At 35.2% G+C, this 26,060-nt stretch overlaps 3 protein-coding genes across 6 annotated transcripts; 1 reads left to right on the forward strand and 2 right to left on the reverse strand.

Moving 5' to 3' along the window:
* Window positions 1–243: 243 nt before the first annotated feature.
* On the reverse strand, window positions 244–12,012 carry LOC133519202 (protein clarinet-like). 4 transcript variants are annotated; one of them, XM_061853186.1, is made up of 17 exons: window positions 11,832–12,005; window positions 11,461–11,623; window positions 11,160–11,382; window positions 10,252–10,382; window positions 9,444–9,575; window positions 9,107–9,224; window positions 8,941–9,007; window positions 8,499–8,564; window positions 7,213–7,274; window positions 6,374–7,103; window positions 6,110–6,155; window positions 5,941–6,038; window positions 4,210–4,785; window positions 3,878–3,970; window positions 1,285–1,434; window positions 966–1,090; window positions 244–480 (listed from the first exon to the last, which is right to left on the reverse strand). In XM_061853186.1, exons 1-17 carry the CDS (start codon window positions 11,887–11,889, stop codon window positions 322–324), a joined length of 2,997 nt encoding a protein of 998 aa, XP_061709170.1. In that variant the 5' UTR covers window positions 11,890–12,005; the 3' UTR covers window positions 244–321. The 4 variants fall into 4 exon arrangements, with proteins under 4 accessions (XP_061709170.1, XP_061709172.1, XP_061709171.1 ...); XM_061853188.1 differs by lacking the exon at window positions 9,444–9,575; XM_061853187.1 differs by lacking the exon at window positions 8,499–8,564.
* A 504-nt stretch (window positions 12,013–12,516) lies between these two features.
* Window positions 12,517–18,755, forward strand: LOC133519179 (alkaline ceramidase). The gene is made up of 5 exons (XM_061853143.1): window positions 12,517–12,782; window positions 12,873–13,029; window positions 13,137–13,236; window positions 16,296–16,433; window positions 18,301–18,755. The coding sequence occupies exons 1-5, from the start codon at window positions 12,690–12,692 to the stop codon at window positions 18,620–18,622; spliced, it is 810 nt and encodes a 269-aa protein (XP_061709127.1). The 5' UTR covers window positions 12,517–12,689; the 3' UTR covers window positions 18,623–18,755.
* Window positions 18,756–23,835: 5,080 nt separating this feature from the next.
* On the reverse strand, window positions 23,836–25,959 carry LOC133519181 (6-pyruvoyl tetrahydrobiopterin synthase). Its single transcript, XM_061853145.1, has 4 exons — window positions 25,648–25,959; window positions 25,124–25,203; window positions 24,502–24,647; window positions 23,836–24,142 (listed from the first exon to the last, which is right to left on the reverse strand). The coding sequence occupies exons 1-4, from the start codon at window positions 25,713–25,715 to the stop codon at window positions 23,933–23,935; spliced, it is 504 nt and encodes a 167-aa protein (XP_061709129.1). The 5' UTR covers window positions 25,716–25,959; the 3' UTR covers window positions 23,836–23,932.
* Window positions 25,960–26,060: the final 101 nt, after the last annotated feature.

Consider the following 26,060-nt stretch of genomic DNA (forward strand, 5'->3'; position numbering starts at 1 on the left):
TGCTGTGGCTAGAAAATTTTCTTTGACAATCCACCTCTATTTCAAATTATCTTTGCTATTAGTAGGTATATTACTATACTAGTTCGAAAAACTCGCGCACATAGATGTTGATATCAACTGTAGCCAGTTTTAGTTAAAGACCACAGACCACGAAGACATTTTCGAAACATCGGAAGTAAGGTAACTTGATATCTTAATTATACACGAGTAAGTCCCGTTTAACTAAAAAAGAATGTGCAAAAATAGTGATAGTTTAAATCTGTGTATTCCATTGCTACTCTGACGACACGGAAAAGGGTTCAATAATATAATCTTCAGCATTCAGTTCTTGCGTAGATGGGCCTCGCGTTCACGTCTGTAGTGTCTCTTGCATTTTGATTCGGCATTGTTTCTTAAGTTGCTTTGATGGTGACGCTTTTTATTTAGATTTGGTTTTCTACGTCCACAATTTAGACAATATTTTAATGGTGCAGAGGGAATCTGGAATCGAAGTGAATGCCATTAGAGTTTTGACAAAAACAAGTGACCATCACGCGCACAAAAAGTGGAATATCTGGAATGAGTCAATTCACGAAACATTCTTATAAAAAGAAATGAAGAACTACAATTCCGTTCTTAAATCAGAGGTTAAAATCACTATTTATTAGTTATACTACATACTCGTATTTGATGTCGCTGCTATAATTTGCAAGTGTCGAAACTACCTGGTTTATCCTCTTTCCGGATTGGACTATATTTAGCATACCGTTACCGTGCCGTATGATGTTTAGATGCGTTTAACGATATTGTTTAACTATTTGAATGCCAATACGATACGCCAGACTAACGTATATACTCGGTTAGTACTGCCTAATCTGTAGATAACCGTGCGCGTCTGTGGCTGTGTTTAGCGGTCAAAGGGTTACAGGGCTCCTGTCATAATCATAACTAATAAAAGTAATACATCGATCTAACTACAGTAGGACCTTGAGTTTCACGGTCTGATCTTTCCTTTGCACTTCTAAGCCTGTTGCACGCTTGTGTAACTGCCGCCATGTTACGTCCTCTTCTGTGCGTGCAGGTGATCTTTGTCGCCTTCTGTTAATTTTTCCTGTCGTAAAATTATTTATAAATTTAATACTCTTTCAGGAAGCAATAGGTACTTACTCCCAAGATATTTATTGCCAAATCCATTTCGATTTAAACCTAATAAGGTATCAGTGTAAGATTTCAATTCTATAAGAAGTTTGTTATTCCTGTTCTTGAATTTACTCATAATTACAGTTGTTGTTAAATCATGTTTACCTGCTTTTCGTTTCAAATCAGTAATATATTTTGATATGTAATTTAGCCACTTGTTCCATTTATCTAGGTTCATAAGAATAAAATCCAAATCTTGGCACCATTTTTGATATTCACGTTCCCGCTCTTTCATTTTGACTGTTCCTACATAACCTGCATTTTATCGAAGATTTATTTTATGAAAGTAATACAAAATAAAATAATTTTAACGGATTATATCGCGTATATTGAATTTCTTCTTCTCATCCTGTCATTACCCTTTGCTGGGGTGTAGTAGGGCTCGAATCATATTCTTCCACTGACTCCGGTCCTGGGCAGCTTTGGTAACCTTTTCCCACCCAGCTTTTGCTCCACAGAACGACGCCAAGTACCTAAATTTAGGGCGACCATGTTTCTGTTTGCCGCCACTCAGGGCAGGGCAGGTCAGGGCCACTTCACGGTCAGAGTGTCAGATTTCCTGAAGATATGCCCAATCCAATGTCATTTCTGCGACTGGATCTCCCTGTGTACGAGTGCTTCTCCGGTTATGCTCTATATATGAGCGTTTGTGATCCAGTTAGGCCAAAAGCTACGCAGGATTTGCGTTAAGCATTTGTTCACAAACACTTGGAGTTTTGTCATTAGGTCTTTGCGGATAAACCAGGTTTCGCACCCATACAGGAATACGGCTTTTATAGTCGTTCGATTTGTAGCTGGCCCCCAACGGCTTATCCTTTTTCTATTGTTAACTAAAACCGCGCGTGCCATAGCCTGCAAAAATAGGGCCGGGTAACTTTAACCGGTTATTTAATTACAACTCCTATGGTAATTGAAATTAGATTCAAAATGAACAAATGGAAAAATAATTTGTGACTTCTTGTGTGATACGGTTACCGAGTGCCGGCGAGTCGAACGCTACCGAACCAGTCTAAAATGTGTCCTCGATATGCGCAACAAAGGCGCGTTATCGGAGAGCGCACCTAAACTGGTTTTTTGAGCGTTGGACTAGCCCGCGCTCAGGTGCCAATTAGAATTATACGACCCTTTTTAGGGTTCCGTAGCCAAATGGCAAAAAACGGAACCCTTATAGATTCGTCATGTCCGTCTGTCTGTCCGATTCTGTCACAGCCACTTTTTTCCGAAACTATAAGAGCTGTACTGTTCAAACTTAGTAAGTGGATGTATTATATGAACCGCATTAAGATTTTCACACAAAAATAGAAAAAAAAACAATAAATTTTGGGGGTTCCCCATACTTAGAACTGAAACTCAAAAAATTTTTTTTCATCAAACCCGTACGTGTGGGGTATCTATGGATAGGTCTTCAAAAATGATATTGAGGTTTCTAATATCATTTTTTTCTAAAATGAATAGTTTGCGCGAGAGACACTTCCAAAGTGGTAAAATGTGTGTCCCCCCCCCGTAACTTCTAAAAAAAAAAATATCAAAAAAAAAATAAAAAAATATATGATATCCATTGCCATGCAAAATTCCACTGAAAATTGGTTTGAACGAGATCTAGTGAGTAGTTTTTTTTTTAATACGTCATAAAATTTAAAAAAAAAAATTTCATTAAACATATACGTGTGGGGTATCTATGGATAGGTCTTCAAAAATGATATTTAGGTTCCTAATATCATTTTTTTCTAAACTGAATAGTTTGCGCGAGAGACACTTCCAAAGTGGTAAAATGTGTGTCCAAAGTGGTAAAATGTTGAACAAGATCTAGTAAGAAGATTTTTTTTAAATACGTCTTAAATTGTACGGAACCCTTCATGCGCGAGTCCGACTCGCACTTGGCCGCTTTTTTGCAGGTATAGTGGCACGCGCTGTTTTAGTTAAAGCGGGTGATCGACGTACGAGCTATTATACCGCGGTTTTAGAGCGACGGTTTTACTCGCGGCTCGTCAGCGCTGATCGACTAGCGAGCAAAACAGTCGTGCGATCGCGGTCGGTTCAAGATGTCGTGCTCAAAATATGAAGTTTGTTATGATCGACACGCGGTTTCATGGCGAGCCGATAAAAAATCAAACATACATGACGAGCCACGAGCCCGGCTCGTCGGTATATAATACCGCGGTATTGCAATGATACACCGGCGAGCATTACCGACGAGCCGCAAAACCGCGGTTTTACTCGCCCGTCGATCAGGGCCTTAACAGTAGACACAAGATAAGCCGCTTCGGGCCAGCTTCAAATCGAACGACTATACATTGGAATTGAATATCCTCACTTTAGTTCTTCTCGTCAGGGTAGAGGAGTTTCACACGGTTTTAAACTGGGTTTTTGGCGTGTTGCAATATCAACGCACGAGTAAATTTATTGAATTTAAAAACACAAAACGTCGGAATGTATTTTAAATTCATTATACGCGATATAATCCGTAAAAATAGTTTTATTTCATGAGTAACTATCGCGGTAATCGACGACAGCATCAGATATAAAATAGTTTACAAGTTGTATGACTTGTATGTAGGTATAAGGGCTCCACGGATCACCAAGATCCGTGGAGTTGTTACACATCGCATACGATTTTCGATAGGTACATTTTCGGCTAAATAGTTGCAACGAATTAAATCGAAGATGAGTGGAACCCTTAAACGTAGTATTCTTTTACCAGAATAGTTCAATGGCATGCAGGTGCAAGGACCTACGTTGGGCTCGCCTTGACCGCGTCTTATCCACGCAGGGGCATCTTTTAGATGAACTCCTGAAAAAGTACATACCTATGTACATTTTTGTTAGGTACCTTCTACCCTCTAAATTCAACTTTTACTTAGGTACCCACTGGTTAGAATCAGAAGATAGACATATATCATGCAAATATACGTATTTTTTTAGGTAGACACGTAACGGTTTGGAATAAAATTGTATGGAACTCACTTATTAACCTAACTCATAGGTACGTAATATTATACTTGCGCTAATAATATTTCTATAAATACTAACGGTAATCAAACTTCTGAGAAATTAATTCTTCATCATTTTGTCTTTCATTTACATCTTCATCAGCTCTGTCTTTCTGCAAATGTTCAGGACTATGCGACTGGTTAAATTTGCACTTATCCGATTCCCAAACAATATGGTCATATAATTCAGAAGCTTGCACATCTTCATTGCATATCAAAATTATAGATGTATCTTTTTGTATAGACGTTAATGAGACTGCCTGTTCCGGTTCTAACAAAGATATTTCCCTTGGATTGTAAATTTCAGATTCAAGCAATGGTCCGTCTGGCTGATCGCCTTTTTCGTTAACATAGAGCGAATCTTTGCTACTTTGCAAATCACCAATCTCTTCTGTTACATTCGGGCTTAAAGTTCTTTGTGGATTCTGTTCATTGTCATCCTCGTTATGTTTTTTCGAATCCGTAGTTTTAAGTAAATATTCAGTAGCGTCTTCAAGAGCAGTAGAGAACATCTCATCCGTTTCTAAAATTTTCCCCATAGAAGTGATGGAACGTGTTACACTCGCACTGGGTTTTGTTAAAGGTAACATTTCTGGCCATGATTCATCAGCGTCACCTGTTAAAAATATAAATTGTATAATTTTTGAACAACTGTCTCGTTCTTAACGATTCAATTTGTTTTTCAAGGGGTTAAAAAAAATGTTTTTTTTTTTCTTTTTTAGGGTTCCGTAGCCAAATGGCAAAAAAACGGAACCCTTATAGATTCGTCATGTCCGTCTGTCTGTCCGATTCTGTCACAGCCACTTTTTTCCGAAACTATAAGAGCTATACTGTTCAAACTTGGTAAGTAGATGTATTCTATGAACCGCATTATGATGTTTACACAAAAATAGAAAAAAAAACGATAAGCTATGGGGGTTCCCCATACTTAGAACTGAAACTCAAAAAATCTTTTTTCACCAAACCCATACGTGTGGGGTATCTATGGATAGGTCTTTAAAAATGATATTGAGGTTTCTAATATCATTTTTTTCTAAACTGAATAGTTTGCGCAAGACACTTCCAAAGTGGTAAAAAGTGTGTCCCCCCCCCCCCCCCGTAACTTCTAAAATAACAGAATGAGAAATTTAAAAAAAATATATGATATACATTGCCATGCAAACTTCCACCGAAAATTGGTTCGAACGAGATCTAGTAAGTAGTTTTGTTTTAATACGTCTTAAAATAAAAAAATAAAAAAAGTTCATCAAACTCATACATGTGGGGTGTGGGGGATAGGTCTTCAAAAATTATATGTATTTAGGTTTCTAATATCATTTTTTACTAAACTGAATAGTTTGCGCGAGAGACACTTCCAAAGTGAACAAAAGTGTCCCCTCCCCCCGTAACTTCTAAAATAACAGAATGAAAAATCTAAAAAAAATATATGATATACATTCCCATGCAAACTTCCACCGAAAATTGGTTTGAACGAGATCTAATGAGTAGTTTTTTTTAATACGTCATAAAATTAAAAAAAAAAATTATCAAACCCATACGTGTGGGGTATCTATGGATAGGTCTTTAAAAATGATATTTAGGTTCCTAATATCATTTTTTTCTAAACTGAATAGTTTGCGCGAGAGACACTTCCAAAGTGGTAAAATGTGTGTCCAAAGTGGTAAAATGTTGAACAAGATCTAGTAAGTAGATTTTTTTTAATACGTCTTAAATGGTACGGAACCCTTCATGCGCGAGTCCGACTCGCACTTGGCCGCTTTTTTTAACTTACTTAACAATTCTTCATTTGGTGGGGCAAAATCTATGTGAGGTCTGTCAAAGTATGCAATATTTTCTAATAGTTGTTCATCTTCTAAATGTACATTTTTCCTATAAAAATAAAATCTGTTTAGTTTAGAATTAAACGCACATTTATTCAAAAAGTATAAATTTCTGTTTACCTTTTAAGCGGATTATTTTGATCCTTAAGAATATCATTTATTGAGTCTGTGAAGAAAAGTATATCGTTCTAGAAATTAAATTTGTAAGGCTTAGGTTAGTACTTACCTACGAAGATTACATACATATGAAAATGGACAAACATATTTGATATATATGTACGAGTACGGCTAAGGTTAGTGCAAATCGTTTTTATTCATTTGTAAACTCGGGGGCTAATTCTTTCTAGTAGTAAATCTATAAAAATAAATTAAAATAAATATTACCAAGGTTTTCTTTAGAAAATTGAACTGTTTTGTTCTTTCCCTCAGATAATTCTTCAGTTATTACTTCAACTGCGTCACTCACGTTTGAGTTTTGTTCCTCATTTGTATCTGTAACGTTATTTTCATCAGGTGCCAATAAGGTTTTATCTTGAAAATTTTCATCGTTTTTATTTTCATTTTCGATCATCGGTGGTTCGGTGATCTCATTTGAGGGTAGCTGGGTTAAACTTAATTCTGGAGAGCCACTTATATTTTCATCTATGCTTTCATTATGATGCTCATCATCATTATCGTCTTCGGGCATTGCTAACGGACTATCGTTACTGTACAGTACATCAATATCAGGTTCAAATTTAGTATTAGCTTCAGGTTTGATATCAGATTGTGATTGAATACCAGATCCAGAATTGATATAAGCTTCAGATAGAATATCAGGTTCTCCATATTTTTCTTCATTTTTCAATAAACGCACGTCAGATACTTTGCTAAGGCTTTCTAATGCATCTTCCTGTGTAACTGAGTCTATAACGTTATTTAATTGTGTCATAATATCATTTTCTATGGTATCTTCATTGACTTTTTCATCCATTGTAATAGCATCATCTCGTGATGCTTCTTCATCAGCAGTTTGAAGGTCGGTTTCCTGTTGGTCATCTTTTTCTACGTCTTCTGAAGTTACACTTACGAATTCTGGCGTCAGAACATCCGATGGAGTTTTGATACATTTATGCTAAAATGATGATAATTGAAAATTAAAGAATGGGAGGACCAAGGGTTAATAGACACTTAGTTACTTGTAGTTTTAGCATAGTGTTTATGTGCATATGTATAATACTTACCAAAATACTGTCCACTAAGTCGTCAAGTAAATCAAGAACGGGCCCTTCTTGTTCTTCTAAATCTACAAGTAAGTATTACAAATATTCAGTGTGGAAAAAAATTATGAGCCCTGGAAGAAAAGTGTCTTAAAACCTCATTTTACTTTTTTTTTTATAACGATAGGCAAGCGTTTGACCACGATCTCACCTGATGGTAAATGATGATGCGGTCTACGATGGAGCACGCTTACCTATGAGATACCTATTATTACTTAAAGGAATTATTCTTTTATTTATATATAGAAACAAAACTTCCCTAGTCCCGCACCGGGAATCGGCCCGACTAAAAATTCCAAAGGTTAAACACTCGCTATTTTATTCCATTAGTCGATACAGTTAAAGTTAATGTCAAGTAAAATTTCTCCAAGAAACATTCGGATCTTACACCTGTCTGTTGTGCACAAGAATATTTTTAAACAAGCAAATTGTAAAAAAAACTTTAATTACTTAATGCAGTTTTGTTTATTTTTAAAAACAAAAAAATGTTTCCTTTAAGTAGGTATAATGACCTGGGTTAAGGTTTTAAGGCACTTTCCCTTTAGGGCCCATAATTATTTTCCACCCTGTGTATATCTTTGAAATATCGAAGTCTAGACTTTAAATTTCAGATACATTGCCCTCTAAATAAAATTAATCTAAACAAACACTAAGTGTTCGAAACCGAAATCCTACCGATATTTTAATTTAAGGTTGTCGCACACCAAAACGCTCGGAACTACATCGGCAATTCGGCACCGCCTCAATCCCACCCCCTCAATATTCTTTGTAGGAAACTCCACACTGCAATATAACGCACACTTACCGGTGTCGGAACGCCTCATCTCGTATTCGCACAAAGCTGTGGTTTTCCCCTAATAGGTGTCGCTGTCACACAGGCTCTGTCAGTTGCGCTATCGCCCAGACGCAACCGTGATGACAACCCGTAGCCGTGCCTACGTCTGTTCCGTTAAGGTGGGATTCCACCAGTGTGCGGCACAAGCATTTTTGTACTGAATATGCTTGTACTGCACAGTGCCACACACGGGTGGAATCCCGCATTTATGCGTTTAGGTACAATCAGCAAAACTATTACAGCAGTTGCAGGGGTGCCAAGCTAATAGCTTTGTTGGCTGTACATATGCTTGACGCCTAGTTGACGGCGAGCGGGTGAGGGCGAGTCAAGCGGCACTAGTAGTATGGTGCCGAGCTCTTTAGTGTGCTCTTTCTTATCTTAATCGATAAAACTAACTGATGAAAAAAATATAAACCTCTTTCCTGGTATGTGATTATTTCAATGAGTGTTACCATATCTCCAGCAGGAAGTAACGCTCTTGCTAAAAAAATAATAAAAAAATAAATAAACAAAAAATCAAAAGACATATAGGTAAAAAACTTAAGTAAGTCACCTGTTGTATGTAGTTGTGGCGTGTTCGAATAGACAATACATGTTTAAAAGACATACACAAAAAAAACAAATGTCTATTCGAACACGTCACAACTACATACAACAGAGGGCCTACCGCGAAAATCGAAATTCGTCAATTGCGGGCAGTTTTCTCTGTCACTCTAATTACGTCTTAGTGAGAGTAAAAGAGAAAGATCCCCGCAATTTGCGAATTTCGGTTTTCGCGGTAGGCCATCAGGTGACCTACTTAAGTTTTTTACCTATAACAGTGAGTAAAAACAAGTGAATGTAATTCGAAAAAATACCTCTTAAATCTTCTTCCAGTAGTTTTTCCTCAGAATCTTCAAGTATTTTGGCTATCCAAATAGTTACCTGATAGTGTAATAAATTAGCGCAGGTTAAATTTTAATAGTCGAATAGGAGTACCCTGTAGTAATTTACAATTGATAGGTATTACGTGGTATTACGTACCTTTTCTGATATTTCTCGCACCATTCTTTTATTAGTTGCTTTATCCGCTTTAAACGTTGTTGTATCTTTTATAATCTTGTATATTTCTTCACTGATGATGTTTGAGATGTTTTGTAACCTAAATCGTTAAAAAGTAATATATAAGATATGGTAAATGGCTCCCAAATGGAAATAGCTCCCATAGTACAATAACAAACACCTAATAAAAGTAAAAAACAAAAAAACAACAAAAACAAAGTAAAGTAAAATACTAATATCTGGAAGTTAAGGTATATTGTTGTTCCTTGTGAATGCACTTGCCTATCCTGACTTTACCTAAGAATATTCATGATTTTACCGAGAATTTAGAGTTATAACAATCGGCTTCATTAATAACTCAGCTATTTTTATTCCAAATGCGTCACTTAAAACTTTATATTCAGCTTGGATTTTGTTCTGCATTGCCTCCTTGTTTATTTTTCTTGAGGGCCTAAAACAGATTCGATCTCAAACATTGACAACTTAACGGCTCGGCCACGACCTACGAAATCGCGCGGCGGCGGGCGGTAGCGGCGAGCGCCGGCCATGGGTGGGAGTGGGAACGAAAGGTCATCCGACGAGTATGCTCTTCGAGCAACACCGGGAAGGGAGACAGCATTCACGCTATTTCCCCTCTGCCGAAGCATAGGCACAACTGTACCTATGGCGGTGCATGTTGTGACTCGTTCGTACACAAAAAGAGATCGAGGTGTGCAAGATTTGTCTTTGACGTTTGTTATTTTCTATGTATTTGTGTCGTCATTACAGATTGGATTTCGTAGGTATGTACCGAGTGAGAAGTGTGACTGTGTGCACATTTCCCCACGCAAAAAAATGACAGAATGATTTGTTCGGTTAGATATCGCTTGGGCTCCTCCCTTCCGACGTGTCGGAAGCCGGTGTTGCTCGAAGAGTATGCTGTCCGTCCGTGTGTGTGCATGTGACGATGCTGTGTTTCGCTCCAACATTTGGTCGCCGCTGCCACACGCTGCGCATAAAGCCAGGCCAGGGGCTACTCTACTAAGGAAATCTCTACGTTGGGAGACATAATGTGGGATCTTAGATGCACTAACAAATGTATGTGACGTAGGTAAATAAATATTTATTTGGATTAATTTAACAATTACCTTTTACTAGGCGTAATTATAACGCTGTTACGGGTATCAGATGAACGCCTGTTATGTTTCAAACAATTTACGGCATCAGAAACTTTGACTATTGGTTCTTGGTCCGTAACACGCTGTTTCAGCCGATTTATCTAAAACCAAACTGTATACTCAATTACCCATATCAGCGTAGATCATAAAAAAAATGTGTAAGTCCCAGCAACTAGGAAATGCTTCCGGATTGGGATAGATCCTGGTCAATCAATCCCATTGTATATTTTGTCCCAATAGAAACTTATAAAGTGTGAGCATAGAAAAATAGTGCTAACTCCATACACCATTATTTTTACCAAAACGCGGCTTATTTTCGTAGTCGACATCTAGCGTCAAGTAGCGAATTTATTTGTACTGCTACTTGACAACAAATGTCGCGACGAACGAAGAGTATAAGTGCTCAACAATTATCAGCTAATATTATTATAACCGGAACTCTATTTTCAACTCCTGCTTGTAATATTAGTTGTAAATTGTTTTAGCAATACATTTTTCGTTAGTCGCGAGCGCGACAAACGTGACATCTAGTGTCAAGTAGCGGTACTGATAAATCCACTACTTGACGCTAGATGTTGACTACGAAATAATCCGCGTTTTGGTAAGGAAACTGATATATGGAGTGAGCACTCTATCCTTACCTATTTCTCTATGGTGGGAGTCAACTGTAGAGAAACCTGATTTTCGACCTGACCTGAGTTTTGTACCTATGATACATTCACCATCGGCATCATATCAATAATAAAACTTTGGCATTGAAAAATTTGCTTTAAGCACATTTAGGTATAAGAGAGGACTATTTCATTTATAATTTTAAAGTCTACCCTACAATTATGTGTGATCACCGCAATGGATGACGTGGTTTCAAAACAACTCACCATCGCTTCCGGCAGTACATTAGCATTGGCTCTCCACGAAGCCATACACTGTCGCTTGGTCGGCGCGGCCAGCTCACTGATTCGCATGGAACACGCCGGCCGGCCCAGCCGCGGACTTTGATATGAACGACAACTGTCATCCCGGGATGCTGACGAGCTCATCCTAGCATTCTTCATGAGTGGGGACTTACTACGACCACGTTTGTTCAATTTCGAAATAGTTCTGGACATAAATTAACAGTTTGAAGTGATAAGTATAACATAACATAATTTATGCTCATAATGTTACAACAGAATGAACCTTCTATGGAAGTTTCCGGCGTTGGCAAGTTTTGGCGACTTGATGAGGACATTGACATTATTTGAACGCTCCGAGGCTAGTGATGACTTCTGGTCTTGAAGCATTCGACCTCGGGTGATTTCTCTTTGAATAGTTTGTTCGACCCATGTTTCTAACTCAGCATCTGAAAGGTACGGTGAGTAGAGATCGGTCTCGTCATCTGAAGCCAGAGAGTAATGGGTGATATACTCTTAGACTCCTAGAATACACATGGGATAGACTATGAACTAGTATTAAGACATGACATGTAAAAATAATGTTTATCAATAAATGATCGTAGCGTATCGTATGATACAGTAACACCAATATTGATAACAGCACAATAAACTTACCGGAGGCAGGGTATGAAATACGACTCATTGGATAGGGTTTCTTAAATTGGTTTTGCATTCTAAATTAAGTCGTCATAACAAATAATTTTGAAGGCGTACCTAAACACGCAGTCTATTTAAAACTGAAAGCAAGTATAGGTACTTGCTTTTAGTTAGACTTAAAACACCAACTGACATTGACAAGTATTTTAAACTCATAAAATCTATTAAGCAATGGAACATACATGAATGACTATTGTAGGCATTCATTGCATTCACATTCTTCTTCGTCTTTTTTAGGCATTCAAAAATATGTTAAAGATATTTTGTTAAACTCGCCGCCGCGTCATTTCCGCCATTTTTACTTATTTCCGGTTTCATGTGTCAGATAATATCGAGTCATGAAGGAGTACCAAAATATAAAGTAAATACTTAATCTCATCACTGCTTTAATTAATTAAAATCTTTCTAATTCAATTAAAATTACGTTTTAGTACAATAAAGTTTAAACCCCATCGTTTCTTTTGTATCATGTGGCAATACCATGGCAATACTGTGACTGGATGGTGACTGGTAACACAGCACTATTGCGCCTTGACTTGAGTTTTGAGTTGTCATTTCATCTGTCAATGACAGGCTGTCATACAAATTATATCCTCAAGGAAAAGTAGTGGCCGGGTCGCTCCGTAGCTCGTTTTTATTCGTCGGAATAATCGAAATTTGAATATTATAAATTTCCAAATATAATAAGTATTGATTTTTAGATATTAAATAAAAATTTAATGGTTTTGTTAATTGCGTGTAAAACTAGTGAATTAAAAAGAGCGACTTTCTTAGTAGAAATTCTTTGTTGGTAAACAAAGGATAGTGAATTTCATAATGTGGTCTCATCTTCAACGGGGTAGTTCGCCCGTAGATTGGTGCGAATCTAATTACTCTATATCTCCTATGATCGCAGAGTTTGTTAACACGGTACGTTGTTTATTTCAAATATTTGTTCATCCTTCGGTCAATGATCTCTTTCAGAAAGGTTTTTTTGTAAACATGTTAATTTATTTGCAGGTCAGCAACATCTTGTTTTTCCTGTTTCCACCGGTTCTCATTCATTTGTTCCAAGAGTATGCAAAGTTTGTCAACCCAGCAATTAACTTATTATGGATTATGCTGATGGTGGTGGGCCTGAGCTCGGCCTATTTTCACGCGACCCTCAGTTTAGTTGGTAAGGTTTTAATTAAGTTGACTTAAATACAGCTCAAACTGATATATTAAACCTCATTTAGCAGTCAAAAACAGGTTATGATACATTATTTTTAATATTGCTTGCAGGTCAACTACTGGATGAGATAGCCATATTGTGGGTGTTTATTGCTACATTTGCTATGTTTCTGCCAAGAAGATATTTTCCCAAATTCTTAGGAGGTAATAGGTAAGCTTCATAGACTCATAATTATTATTATATTCCGTTTAATAGTCAGTCATGGATGCTATCAGAATTACTTTCAGGCAGGTGCATATATGCATGTACACATTATGCTATTAACACATTCCCTGCCAAGAACAATTATGTGTGTTCATTTTGTACTAAAAACAGGGTGCTGGGCACCAAGTGTTAACTAATATAAAGTTGCTCACTTTCACTATAGAATGTCAAAAACAGAGGGGAGCACATGCACCCTCTAAAACTCTTAGGTCAGTGGTCAGTGCTAAACTACCACTTACCTATAGTGTGAGGTGACAAATACACAATGAAATAAAAATCCCCTTCAAATAAAACCCAACCCCAAACAACTATGAACAATGTATTTGACTAGCACATTGATGCCATCATTTTTTAAACTCTTGCACAACTTCAAGCAATTAGGATGTTGAGTGTTAAAATTGTTAATACATAGAAATTACATTCCAAAAAACCTTTATTTGTTGAATGTTAAAAATAGATGCATATATGTTTTAGAGAAAAAAAATTGCAAACTATATGTATTTGCCTTTGTAGATTTCCAAATAGCCTTTATGCAAAAATGCTGTATTTTGTCCTTGCCCAACCTAAAATAATATTGAAAATGACCTTGGCTTGAATATTGCTTATTCACATGCACATGTAGCTGATTTGATTATTACTGCACTAATTAAACTGTTTGTATTGTCCTGCTCTGAATTGAGCCTAGTATAAGATATTTTAAAGTACTTATTTAACATGCGGTTAAGGTTGTTTCTCTCTTTTAGTCTATACCACAAACATTACTGTTTACATCAACCTCAATACTCTTTAGTACTAATACTGCTATCTATACATAGAAATGCTATATGTATAGTACAAAAGTTGAGCTTGAGGGAGAGATAGAAAGAGCTTGATAGTTTTCTAGATTTAAAATTATTTTTTTCTACTCGTGGACTGTGTTGTGTGTTGAATTAAGATTTTGTATATCAAACTATTAATAATTGCGTACTTTTCATTGTATGGGCTCCCAACTCAACTATAATATTAATTTTGATATGCTGTAGTCAACTATAAAGAATTTTACCAATCACGACTCTCATAGAAAAGACAAGCGGGCGACAAAAATCGCGCGTTTACGTCTTTTGTACAAAATTTTTTCTACTGAGATACTTAACAATTTTCATTAATTATTTAGGTTTTATAGTAAATTTGTATTATTTTAGATCACTCATAGAAAAAGTTTATATTGTATACAATAGTGATTTATTCAAGCTTTTCAATCTCTTACTTTACTTAGGCAACTCAGCAGGCTTTGTTGCCTAAACACGGTACTCAACTGAAAAGCTCTCTATTATGTCACGATTTTATTAAATACTATTATGGTTTATGAGTGTCTATCTTTTATCTTAGTGCTTCGAGTTATTTATTAGTTATGATCAAGTTTTCATAAGTAAGTATCTATATATTTTTTCGCCAATTAGCCATAGCACATGATGCCTTAGGTATATAGTACTATATAGCTTATTTTATTCTATTATACAGTACAAAAGGTGGACATAAGTAAGGCATTCTCTTCCGGTTTTTACTATTTATTTTTCTTATTGGAACAAAATAATTTTACCTTGAACTAGAAATAGGTTCTCTCGTTACATTGGCACAGTCATAGCTGATAAGACTGATAATTGTTTGCATATAATGACCTACAGTCCTTAAAGCGTTGTTAGCATACTTAATAGCTCTAGTGTTGATACAGCGTTCAATTAGATGCTTGTTCTTATGAATTTATTATCAAGTAGACTTATTTATGAATAAGTTTGCTGAATGTTTCAAATCCCTAATTAAAAGATAAATGAACCCTTAGTTTATTTTTCCGGTGTCTATTTATCTGCTTTGTTTGCCACTTAGGTTATTGTCACTCTAATTAGAAAACTACGAGAGGTTCCGATACGTGACTCAATTCACTATATCTGTTATATGAGATAGTTTTAACAGTTTTTGAGTAAGTACCGGCCCACATTAATTCAAAAACGACATACTTTAGTTATGAGCGTTGATTGAGGAACGTGGGAGTAAGAAGTGCGTTTTTCCAAATGGGAGGTTGTGTACTCGTGTGGGGTTCGAACTCCGATTCGTCGCTACTACCTAAAGGTTTTTTTAACAGTTGTAATTTATGACGGAATTATGAACGAAACCGGAAAAATTCCAAAAAAGCCTTAGCTTCGCCTCAGGGTTGGATAATAGTCAGAGGGCCGTCGCTTTCATGTGAAAACTATGCCCACACTAATTTTTGCCTAAGTGGCACCCGACTGTGGGTTTATTTAGGATGTAACCGGGAAAACGCTAAGGTGAGGAGCTGGAGCAGGATAACCGAAAAAACTCGAGGCAGTTAATTTTGCTTAAAATTAAACCTATTAAGTAAGCTACTTTAACCACTGGGTAGATTTAATCGTCAGCCAGCAATTAACCTAATCCAACTATAGTCCAGCATCACTATGGTCCACAAGAGAAGTGTACCTACTTTTTGGATTCGTCGAAGTTTTATTCTTCCATTTTTACAAGCCTTTGTTAGTGTCTAACTATGCATGTTATTTTGTTAGTGTCATGTCAAATCTTGGAAGCTAAATGCTAAATATGATCTACTTCCGATTGAGTTGACATTTTGCATACATATGTATGTAATCGGATGGCAATGTAATATTATGATGACATGGAGCTAATCTGATGATGGAGATCGGAGGTGGCCATGGGAACTCTATGATAAATCAACGCAAACTAATTGTTGGGTTTTTAGAATTGATTTGATAAATATTAGTTGCCCGTGGAAAGAAAAGTGCAGTCAGCGATAAAAGCTTGTACCAAAAACGTTTTTTTTTTGCCAAAATCTTATTATAAATATCTTGCCATAAAAATAGTGATATCTGAACGAAGATAGGTATTCGAGTTTACTTTGGACTATAGTTGGTGGTTTTACGATATCGGATATGTCGCGTAAAGCGTTAGAACGTTTCCTCTTTATCTTTATTCAATTTAGATGTTTTCTTTTCCAGAAAAATGCTAGCATTTTACGCGTGTGTTTTCTCATTTGTATCAACTGGGTTCCTGCTGATGTATCCATTCGCCAACGCTTTCGCTTTGATGGCGCTCGTTGTGCCCAGCCTGATGTTCATGTACAAGGAGTTATTAAGGTAAATTTACTTCACAGTACACATACTGGTGCGGTAATTAGCACTTTACGTAAAACGTTGTACGATACACCTGCGAATAGGTAATTCGCAACACTTGTCGATTTAAAACACTCCCTTCGGCAGTGTTTTCATTTATCACCGCTCGTGTCAGATTTCCTACTTTTCGCACTTGTATCATAATGTCCTATTATAATTATGTAGCGTTTGCAAATTGGTCCTTTGAACCGGATTATCAGTGCGTAAAAAATTGCGGTTGTTTTTGACGCGACTGTTATTGAAAATATAGGAGTTGTCCCGGTTGTCAAGCGTCAAATAAATGTCTGTAACTTGAGTACACAGTTCGAATAAGGCTTCAAGACTTCTACAATTGTGTAACTGAATTATTATTATTATTATTCGGAGCCCACTGTGTCCCACTGCTGGGCAAAGGCCTCCCTCCTCTTTTTCCATTCATCTCTGTTTTGTGCTATATCGGGCCAGCCTTTCAAAAAGGAGTCCAAGTTATCCCGCCATCGCCGACGAGATCTACCGGCTCCTCGGTTAGACTCGTGGGGCTCCCACTCAGTGGTTACCTTGGCCCACAAGTCGTCCGGCATTCGGCAGACATGACCAGCCCAGTCCCATTTCAACTTAGCCGCTTTCCGAGCTACGTCTATTATTTGAATCTTCGAGCGCAGCTGAGTGTAACTGAAAATTGAGGAAAAAAGGGCACAAAGTTTTTTAATTTACTATATAGGTAAGTGTTCTCCCGATTCTTTTGCAAGTTGATTCTTTGAGCCGGATTCATAAATAATATACCTAAATAAATATTTTTTTGGGTTTACTTCGTTATGGTATAAATCTTATGTTTAAGTACTCATTTATATCAATAAAGTGCCTGAATTTCAAATTGTCAGTTTACTGATCTTATTCTGTGATACTTAATTAATTTTTCATGTGAATGCAACCCAATGAGTAAAGATTTTGTGGGTTTCAGTTTCATTATTTATAGCAATTGTTTTACAGCTGTCACAATAATAAGCAGTATTGTAGATAGGTCCTATAAGAGATGCTTATTATCAATCCGGAAGTACCTACGATGCGCAATAAAAATAGCTTGCAGTCACGTACGGTTCAATTAAGTTTATTGAGGCGAGTATATACTAATGTCATGATAATCTTCCCTCATTGTGATAATATTTGTATTAAACGTCATCCTGCCTGCCCGTTCGATTTTCTTCATTTGCAATTGATTTTTTGTTTTCAATAATCATCCCAAGAACTTTGTATTTGCATAAATGTAGTGAAAAAAGATTATGAGAGCTGTTACAATTACAATACACTTATGGCGTTATTCATAAACGCCTACTAATTTTAACAAGCCGATGATAATCGTTTGTCCCTTTCTGTCATATCAATAAGTCGGAAAGGGACAAATGATTATTAGCGGCTTGTTAACTTTATTAGATGTTTATGAATAAGGGGGTTAGTGTTTTAAACTCATCAGCTGTAATTCAATATTCTAAAAGAACCAGGATGTCAAAAGTGTATTCCTTTAAAATATTTTTGGTTTCTAAGGGCCGGTCGGTTACACTAGTCACAATCGACGAGCTGACTGTCTATGAATTTCATTACAGTCAGATTTTATCAAACGTAACCGTACGTACGTAAACGTACATTAACCTACTGATAGTTTGATGCAACCGGCTTAATATACGCCCCAGGGGCCCATTTCTCGAACGGTATTAGTCTAATATTATTAGTGTGTTGCCATGGTAACCCATACGACTTGACAGTTCGTGGACTGTAAATATTAATCTAATACCGTTCGAGAAATGGGCCCCAGATGGGAAATATTATGCAATAAAATATTTATGTAAAATTTCAGAGTAAAATGCGCGCGCGTGTACCGCCTAGGGTTGCGCAGCATGGCCGTCTGCTTCCTAGCTCTATTTTGCTGGATCATCGACCGCCTCTTCTGCGACGCCTGGCTCTCCATCGACTTCCCCTACATGCACGGAGTTTGGCACATCCTTAGCTTCATCGCCACCTACACAGCGTTCGTAGTTTTCGCCTATTTCAATGTCTCAGAGGAAAACCCGGAACAAAAACCTGTACTCAAGTATTGGCCTAGCAACGACTTCGAATTGGGTATCCCGTATATTTCTGTCAAATGTCCATGTAAGAAAAATGAAGATTTGGCTATATAAAACGCTTCTACATTATATTTTGTTAGTATAAAGACACGTTCACATTAGGTTTGATCAGCCGTACTTTTGGTGTATTGTATCCGTAGTGTAAACGCTCTATTTTAAATATTAAGTCTGCTAACTGATGGCTGACAATAACCAAACTTCGAGCCTAATGTGCTCGTGTCCTAAATAGGTCGCTAAATCGAATGTGATATGTGAGTGTGAATTAGATTGTAAACCGTAATGATCTTTGTTTAGCTAAATGTTGTAAATGTAAAACAAATGCAGCTCGCTAAACGTAGCATAGGATATTATTTTGTGTAAGTAATCGACAATGAAATTAAATTTCAATTAGTTTAGGTACCAAGGTATACCTAATACGAGTAGTAGTAGTAGTAGTACCCATCAAAAACATTTTCACAATACCCGCTTTTTGATCAGGTATTTTTGAGCATAAAGTTCGGTCCGATATCAAAATTCTAATCGCTACTGAATAGTGCCCACCCACCTCAAATCATTTGTTAGAAACAACGACTCATTACCGAGATTTGTTAGACATATAACTCGAATTCTCATCTAGTGTTCCTATTACAGGGTGCGCACTATGTGCCGCATAACGATGCCAATGTGTTAGAAATAATAATTATTAGTGTGTCGTCACGTAGTTTCATTGTTAATTTAAAATAATGTAAATAATCAAACCTACGGGAATCGACATATGATAAAACACCACTAATATAAAAAGTTACTCTTTTGTATTGGACAGTCAGTATGCAGGGGTTGGGGGGGGGGGGGGGGGGGGGAGGTCACCTCTCTCTGCAGCTGACTGTAGCTATGATATCAAACATCTCATTACCCAAATTTATTTACATTCTTTTGAATGCCAGAACAACAGATAATAGATATTATTTCTCTTTTTCATCCGGAAATGCTTACATAATTTTACAATATTGACATATTTTGAATTTTATCTTTTCATTTTGAATATTTATTTAAATTTGTAATTAATGATTTTCAAGTTTTGGATTTTTAATTTTATTGCTATGTACATAGGGCGTTAGATAAGTTTTGCAATAGACAAAATATGAAACAAATAGGTGATTTGTCACGTATACTTTTTAAAACTATAATAACTAACACATACTACATAATTTTACAATATTGACATATTTTGAATTTTATCTTTTCATTTTGAATATTTATTTAAATTTGTAATTAATGATTTTCAAGTTTTGGATTTTTAATTTTATTGCTATGTACATAGGGCGTTATATAAGTTTTGCAATAGACAAAATATGAAACAAATAGGTGATTTGTCACGTATACTTTTTAAAACTATAATAACTAACATTGTCATTGAAAATTATTTCAATGTTCATTGACTTTCTTTTTAAATCTACTTGTTGACCAAAAATAGTATGGAATAAATTTTTTTTGTATAAAATATTCGTAAATCGTCATTAGCACACGCCGACATTTAAGTTTAAACCTATTTTTTTTTAATAAGTAAATTTTAAAGAAAGTAAACATATTCCCGTCAAACATCTACGGAAATATAGTTTTAAAAAGTATACGTGATAGGCCACTTCTTTGTTTCATATTTGTCTATTGCAAAACTTATCTAGTGACCTATGTAAATATTTACTTAACTTGATTTAACCCTTTACCAGGCTAAGGGAGATATATTACCCACATACGGCACTTCAAACTTGTGTTCTATTTTCGATGAGTAAGACTGACATTCGATTTTCATTTTTGAACTGTCAGCCTGATAAAGGGTTAATTTATTTCAGTTGGTATATTATATTTTTAAATCTTATGACAAGTTCCATGTTTAATTTAAAATTAACGTATGTATACGTACGTGATTGATTGATTTATGACTAATAATTGAGTAGAGTTTTAATGAAAGAATATATTACGATTAGCTGATAATGTACGAGTGAGAAACAAGCTTACTTACATTTTTATATATTCATTTTGAAAATTATTTTGCTGGAAATAGCAATGAAGTCTTGTGTATAATAATGTGGGTGCATATATAGATATCCATATATTTATTAGATCTATAGTGTAATTATTAATTACACTAATTAATGCATTTATTTGTAAAGTCATATTAGGATATTAAATAACAGAAAAATTTGAAAAGTTGTATGTACGTTTATCTATTTTTAATTCAAAAACAAAGTCGAAATATATATAGATATAAGTAGCTATGCTGGCTTCAGTTAAATTATTAAAGAAAAAATGTGGTAAATAACAAGTATAAATCTGTGATGTTATAAAAGAAGTACAGTAAGCTGCAAAATTTTCATGGAGAAATAATGAATTAATTAATTGATAAAGTCGCCATGCACTTTTACGGCTGATGGTACCTATGTGTCAATGCCGTGGGCTCATGATAATGTTACGTATTTTCTTGTTATTATATATGTCGCCTCTCTAGGATTTAATAACTGGGCCATTCTACTTTATACTGCAGGTTTTTGTGTCCCCAGATGTTGTTTTTATAAATTATAAATAATAATAAATTAGTTATAAATTATGATTTTATATTTTATTGTATATCAATGTAACGCACATTTTAATCCCGCACTAACGATACCTTGTAACAGTTGTAACCAAAGTAAAAAATAATGTTTTTTTTTTTTTCATAAGTAACAAAGTTGTGATTATGAATATAAGAGCTGGGACGGTAACATAGTTGTATATTTGCACACTCTGGGCTATAAATTCTACAAATAAAAAAAAGCAAGGGTCAAATATTGAGGCCTATTTCTGTGCTTATCGTGTTTTAGTAGCTAGTGTAAGTTATAACGCATTATGAATATTAAAATTCCAGATTCTTTGAAATCGTAAAAACCTGCAGGAAAAAGTAGAATTACCCAACTATCGTTTGAAGCTAGCCTTTTGCTATGTATGATGTTCGTAGGTACCTAAACTTATATTCTAACTATGAGGCACCTTATTATTTCCTAGAACGTGTTTAGGCTACAGACGAGAACCTTGAATAAATCAATTCAATTGGTTGGATTACCTTTTTTGTAGATAGACGATCCAAACAATGGTGTCGCCATTGTAGATGCGAAAAGAGAATAATTAAGTATGCACGTCATTCGATATAAATTAATGTCCTTCCAGAAAACGTTTTAACTATACTTATGAACAAAGAGTTCTTGATAAAAGTAGAGATGTAAAATCGTGCCCTCAAGTTTGATAGCTAAATTAGATGTCGCTGTATAGCGCCATATTTTGTGGTAACTGCATAGTCAATCATCAACTTTTGACAACCAAGAGTTAAAGTCAATACGGGTGTGGCTGGCTTTCACATTGGGGCCTGTTTACACATTGATTAGTGTTTATTGCGAGTTCTTACATTTGCTACTTGCTACTCGCGTTTAGTGGCAAATGTAGCAATAAACACTAATCAATGTGTAAGCAGGCCTAATGTGAAGGCCAGCCACACTCACCCTTATGCCACATTTATCCGTATTAAGCTTACCGCATATGAGAAGCCGTACAGTGCCATATATCTTCTATAATTCGAACTACGATTTGTCTTACACTTTACACATCTTTTACAATCAACGAATCTTTGCTTATGAATATGGCTACTATTGGGGATAGGTACCTGGTACATATGTGTAAATAAGTATGTAGCATATACAGGCTGTTTATTTAAGTCACCTGCAAAAATGTATGGGGTGAATATATATTTAATACTCTTCCTTACAAAATGTCAAGGTCAGACAGCCAAAATGTATGAAACAGACAGTTATTTTTTCGCGATTTCGGGGTTGGTCCCATAGTAAAAGTTGCTTATTATGGTGTATATATTCACCCCGTAAATTATTGCAGGTACCTAAATAAACATCCTGTATTATAAACGAACTCAAGATTATCAAACATTGATCTAGAAAATAGGGGTTATGCTCACCATCATTCATAAAATAAATTTGACCTTGCTTTTACGTAGTTATTCTAGGTATCTGCTGACGTGAAACCTATATTAATTTTGTTACCTTCTACATCTTCTAACAGTTCTCGCAATTTAAGTACACGTATTCACGAAAATTCTTTAAAATTGTAGTATTTCTTACAGTATTATATTGTAGAAATCAAATTGAATTTGCTAATTGGAACGAACCAAATGTATATTTTCTCTGTGATTTCTTTATTGCTTATCTATTGTATTTATTTACGTCTTGGTATAAAGCGATTTAAAACTATCGTTGTTTATTGTTACCTATTTCAAATTCATTAGCACACCTACAATAAATAAATTTCTGTGTAAATGTCACAGAAAAAAAGAATTTAATTCACAAACATTAATTTAAAATAGGTAGTGTGTAGGTACCTTATCCTAACGATGTTCCTTACATTTATAATACCGAAGGGAACAACGAGTGATCATGACTTGTAGATAAGTATGTATCATAAAATTCACTACATCACTAGAGAATAGCTACGACCTAGTATCGTTACTGGGACTGGTTTGCCATCTAGTGTCGGATAGCGAAACTAATTTCAATTAGCGAGAGAGATCACGTTTTGCTGTTAAGCAGTATTCGTTACTAAGGGCCTGTTTCATATGTCCAAGTATTAGGTACCTTATTAATAAATGAATTACCTGCCAGAAACTAATTCCTATTAGTGAGCGAGAGATAAAGAGTACTGTTTTGCTGTTAAGCAGTATTCGTAACTAAGGGCCTGTTTGATAATGTCCAAGTATTTGCTAATTAACAAGTAAATTACCTGCCACATTCAAATTCCTGCAAAACTTAGCAGTTAAGCTTATTTGAGGATTTGTGAAACACCAATGATGACTATTCGACAGATAAGTGGCGAGAAGCTTATTTAGGACTTCAGTAGGATAAAGTGAAACAGACAGTAATTTATAAAGGTATTTATCTACCAGTTAAGCTTATTTGAAGATAATGAAACGCTAACGATGACTTTTTTTGTCAGATAAGTGGCAATTAGCATATTCAGGACTTTACTTGGACATTGTGAAACATGCCCTAACTGTAACTACATATACATATAGGTATGGGATATTATGGGTTTCTTTATCTAAGGGTATATTATGACAACTGCATATGGAAAGCTATGTTATGTATTTAATTACTAAATAATCAAAATTTTTCGACCAACCAAGTGTTTGATGTTGGTAAACCAAACTAACCAAACCCGAAATTAAAGGAATATACTATTGAAAATTGCAAAAATTATGTTACATAATGTTAGTTTATTATTCTAACAATTATAAGCACATTATAGACATTTCTTATAGAAATATAATGTTGCATTGTATGGATTTCTCAATCAATCTGAATCTGAGGACACATTGTGGTGGTGGCTGGAATGCAGGCTAGAGTTCTCGTGTTTCTTGCGCGGGTAAGTGGAGCCGCCGCGGTAAACCACATGGTTCTTCTCAGTTTCCAATATTTTCACTTCATGCAGTAGAGAAGGCTTTTCCATTACTTTCTGTAGATGATCCCATATGTAAATTGCTAAATTTTCTGTGGTGCTGACCTAAAAATTCCAAAAAAATAAGAAATATGTCACTTATCTACTTATTAATAATTGAATTATTAGGTTAATTATTTAACATCATAACTCAATATATTATATGTATTTTAAGAAAGTACATAATTAAACAACAATTAAATATCTATTAGTGGCATTTTAATTTTCATTGGACATGAAATTGAATATTACATTTTTTTGTGCAATGTTTAGTCAAAAGTGCATAAATTTTACTCTTGGCTTTTATTTATCCTATAAAAAGGCCTCTTATTCCATTGTGTTTTTGAATATTTATTTTTTGCCTAGTTTTGATTCTTGGGTGGTCAAAGGTTAAGCTTATAGCTTCACAATGATCATTTTCTTACCACTGTCTTAAAATAAGGCACATCTTGATCCAAGTTCTTGTGGTCCAGGGGGTCCATGATAGCCTCCTTCATGTACTGCTTCAGGTCATGGATGTTCATCACCATCCCAGTGTGAGCATCTACTGGACCTTTTACTGTCACCAGTACTGTAAAATATATGTTCTTCTTGATTATTTACAAGGTCAATGCGGGAGTTGATTGTCTCAAACTGTTAGTTTTTTCTGCTGATTGTATTAATCTAGAGGTTTCTATGAATCATTTAGAATTTATTCTATAAACATTATATACAAGTATTTTTGATACACTTTTCTTTTGTTTGATGATCTTATTGTTAAATTCAACATCAGTATAACAATTCAATATCTGTCAAGAATAATAATAATTACATTAATATATTGCTCTGATAATTAGCTTAATATAAATTAGGCAAGACATTATTGTGCTCTTTCTTATCTGTATAAGAAAAAAAAAATACTGTTACTTTATGTTATTAATATGAATAGCAGTGTGGTGAAATGCCTATTGGCTTAGTAATACACTTCATCTGAAGTTCACATGCTCTGTTGTAGTGTAACTGCTAGCTGCAGCTGTAACTTAAGTAAAGAGCCTAAACATTACTTACCAACATAGTTGTGCCCATGGCCATTTGGGTTATTACACTTTCCATAAAGTTTCTTATTGTCTTCATCACTTAAAAATGGACTGTAAAAAAGAATTATTTGGTTTAGTGATACCTGGTCTTTCACCTGAGAAAATAGGTAACAATGTGTTTTTACTTTGCTGAGCTGATCAGGGTATACAACAGGGTGTACAAAGTTACTTAAACTGTGTTTTAATATCTTTATCAAAAACATAGTTTACATTTTTGTTGATTCATATTTTGTTTATGCACAGATTTTGTAAAATAATATGTTATTATACTATAAAGTACATCAAGTCATTTAAAACACAATCGACTTGTGATTTATTCACGTGTCATTACTTACGTACTGACAACAAAAACTAAACCTTAACCCGATGACACAAAACTTGAAATTGCCTAACAGAAAGATTTTGTGCTGACAGCAAGTAAATAAACTTAGCTGACTCAACTGCCGTTACTTTGTTCATGGAATAAAAGAAATGTGTGAAATAATACACCAATACCTGTGTAAACGGTGACAAGAGCTGAAAGTTTCTCTTCTTGTTATAGATACAATAGGCAACGACGACATTTTATTGTAACAACAGTAAAACAAACACTTATTTTAATTCACTTGTGAGTTTATTTCAATCAGTATTGACACTAGTATTCAACACAATCAGTTACTAAATGTCAATTACTAATATTTATATCACTGAAATAGTTAATTGGCAGTAATTAAGACAAATGATAGTTAGCCGATTGATCCAATTACATTCTACTAATTCTACTTGACACTTGACTTGAACTTGAAATGAGAACGAGATTGTTGAATGGAGACACCGACTCACCATCGACTCACTGACATAAGTCACGATGACAGTAATGGATCAAGTTAGTTTTGTCTTTAGAATTTTAAACTAGCAACATTATAAAA

This window comes from Cydia pomonella, chromosome 6 (genome assembly GCF_033807575.1).
Source record: "Cydia pomonella isolate Wapato2018A chromosome 6, ilCydPomo1, whole genome shotgun sequence".
In the NCBI taxonomy this organism is placed as follows: Eukaryota; Metazoa; Arthropoda; class Insecta; order Lepidoptera; family Tortricidae; genus Cydia; species Cydia pomonella.

What these genes read in the sequence shown, in the direction of transcription:
- LOC133519202 (XM_061853186.1), bottom strand. Translation starts at nt 11,889, where the DNA reads ATGCAAAACCAATTTAAGAAACCCTATCCAATGAGTCGTATTTCATAC. An exon ending in GCCGGAAACTTCCATAGAAG is followed by an intron (nt 11,383 to 11,460) that starts GTTCATTCTGTT and finishes ATTTATGTCCAG; the next exon opens with AACTATTTCGAAATTGAACA. An exon ending in TTCTCAGAAGTTTGATTACC is followed by an intron (nt 3,971 to 4,209) that starts GTTAGTATTTAT and finishes GTACTTTTTCAG; the next exon opens with GAGTTCATCTAAAAGATGCC.
- LOC133519179 (XM_061853143.1), top strand. Translation starts at nt 12,690, where the DNA reads ATGTGGTCTCATCTTCAACGGGGTAGTTCGCCCGTAGATTGGTGCGAA. An exon ending in TCGCAGAGTTTGTTAACACG is followed by an intron (nt 12,783 to 12,872) that starts GTACGTTGTTTA and finishes ATTTATTTGCAG; the next exon opens with GTCAGCAACATCTTGTTTTT. An exon ending in ATGTACAAGGAGTTATTAAG is followed by an intron (nt 16,434 to 18,300) that starts GTAAATTTACTT and finishes GTAAAATTTCAG; the next exon opens with AGTAAAATGCGCGCGCGTGT.
- LOC133519181 (XM_061853145.1), bottom strand. Translation starts at nt 25,715, where the DNA reads ATGTCGTCGTTGCCTATTGTATCTATAACAAGAAGAGAAACTTTCAGC. An exon ending in TCTTGTCACCGTTTACACAG is followed by an intron (nt 25,204 to 25,647) that starts GTATTGGTGTAT and finishes TCTTTTTTACAG; the next exon opens with TCCATTTTTAAGTGATGAAG. An exon ending in CCATGGGCACAACTATGTTG is followed by an intron (nt 24,648 to 25,123) that starts GTAAGTAATGTT and finishes TATATTTTACAG; the next exon opens with TACTGGTGACAGTAAAAGGT.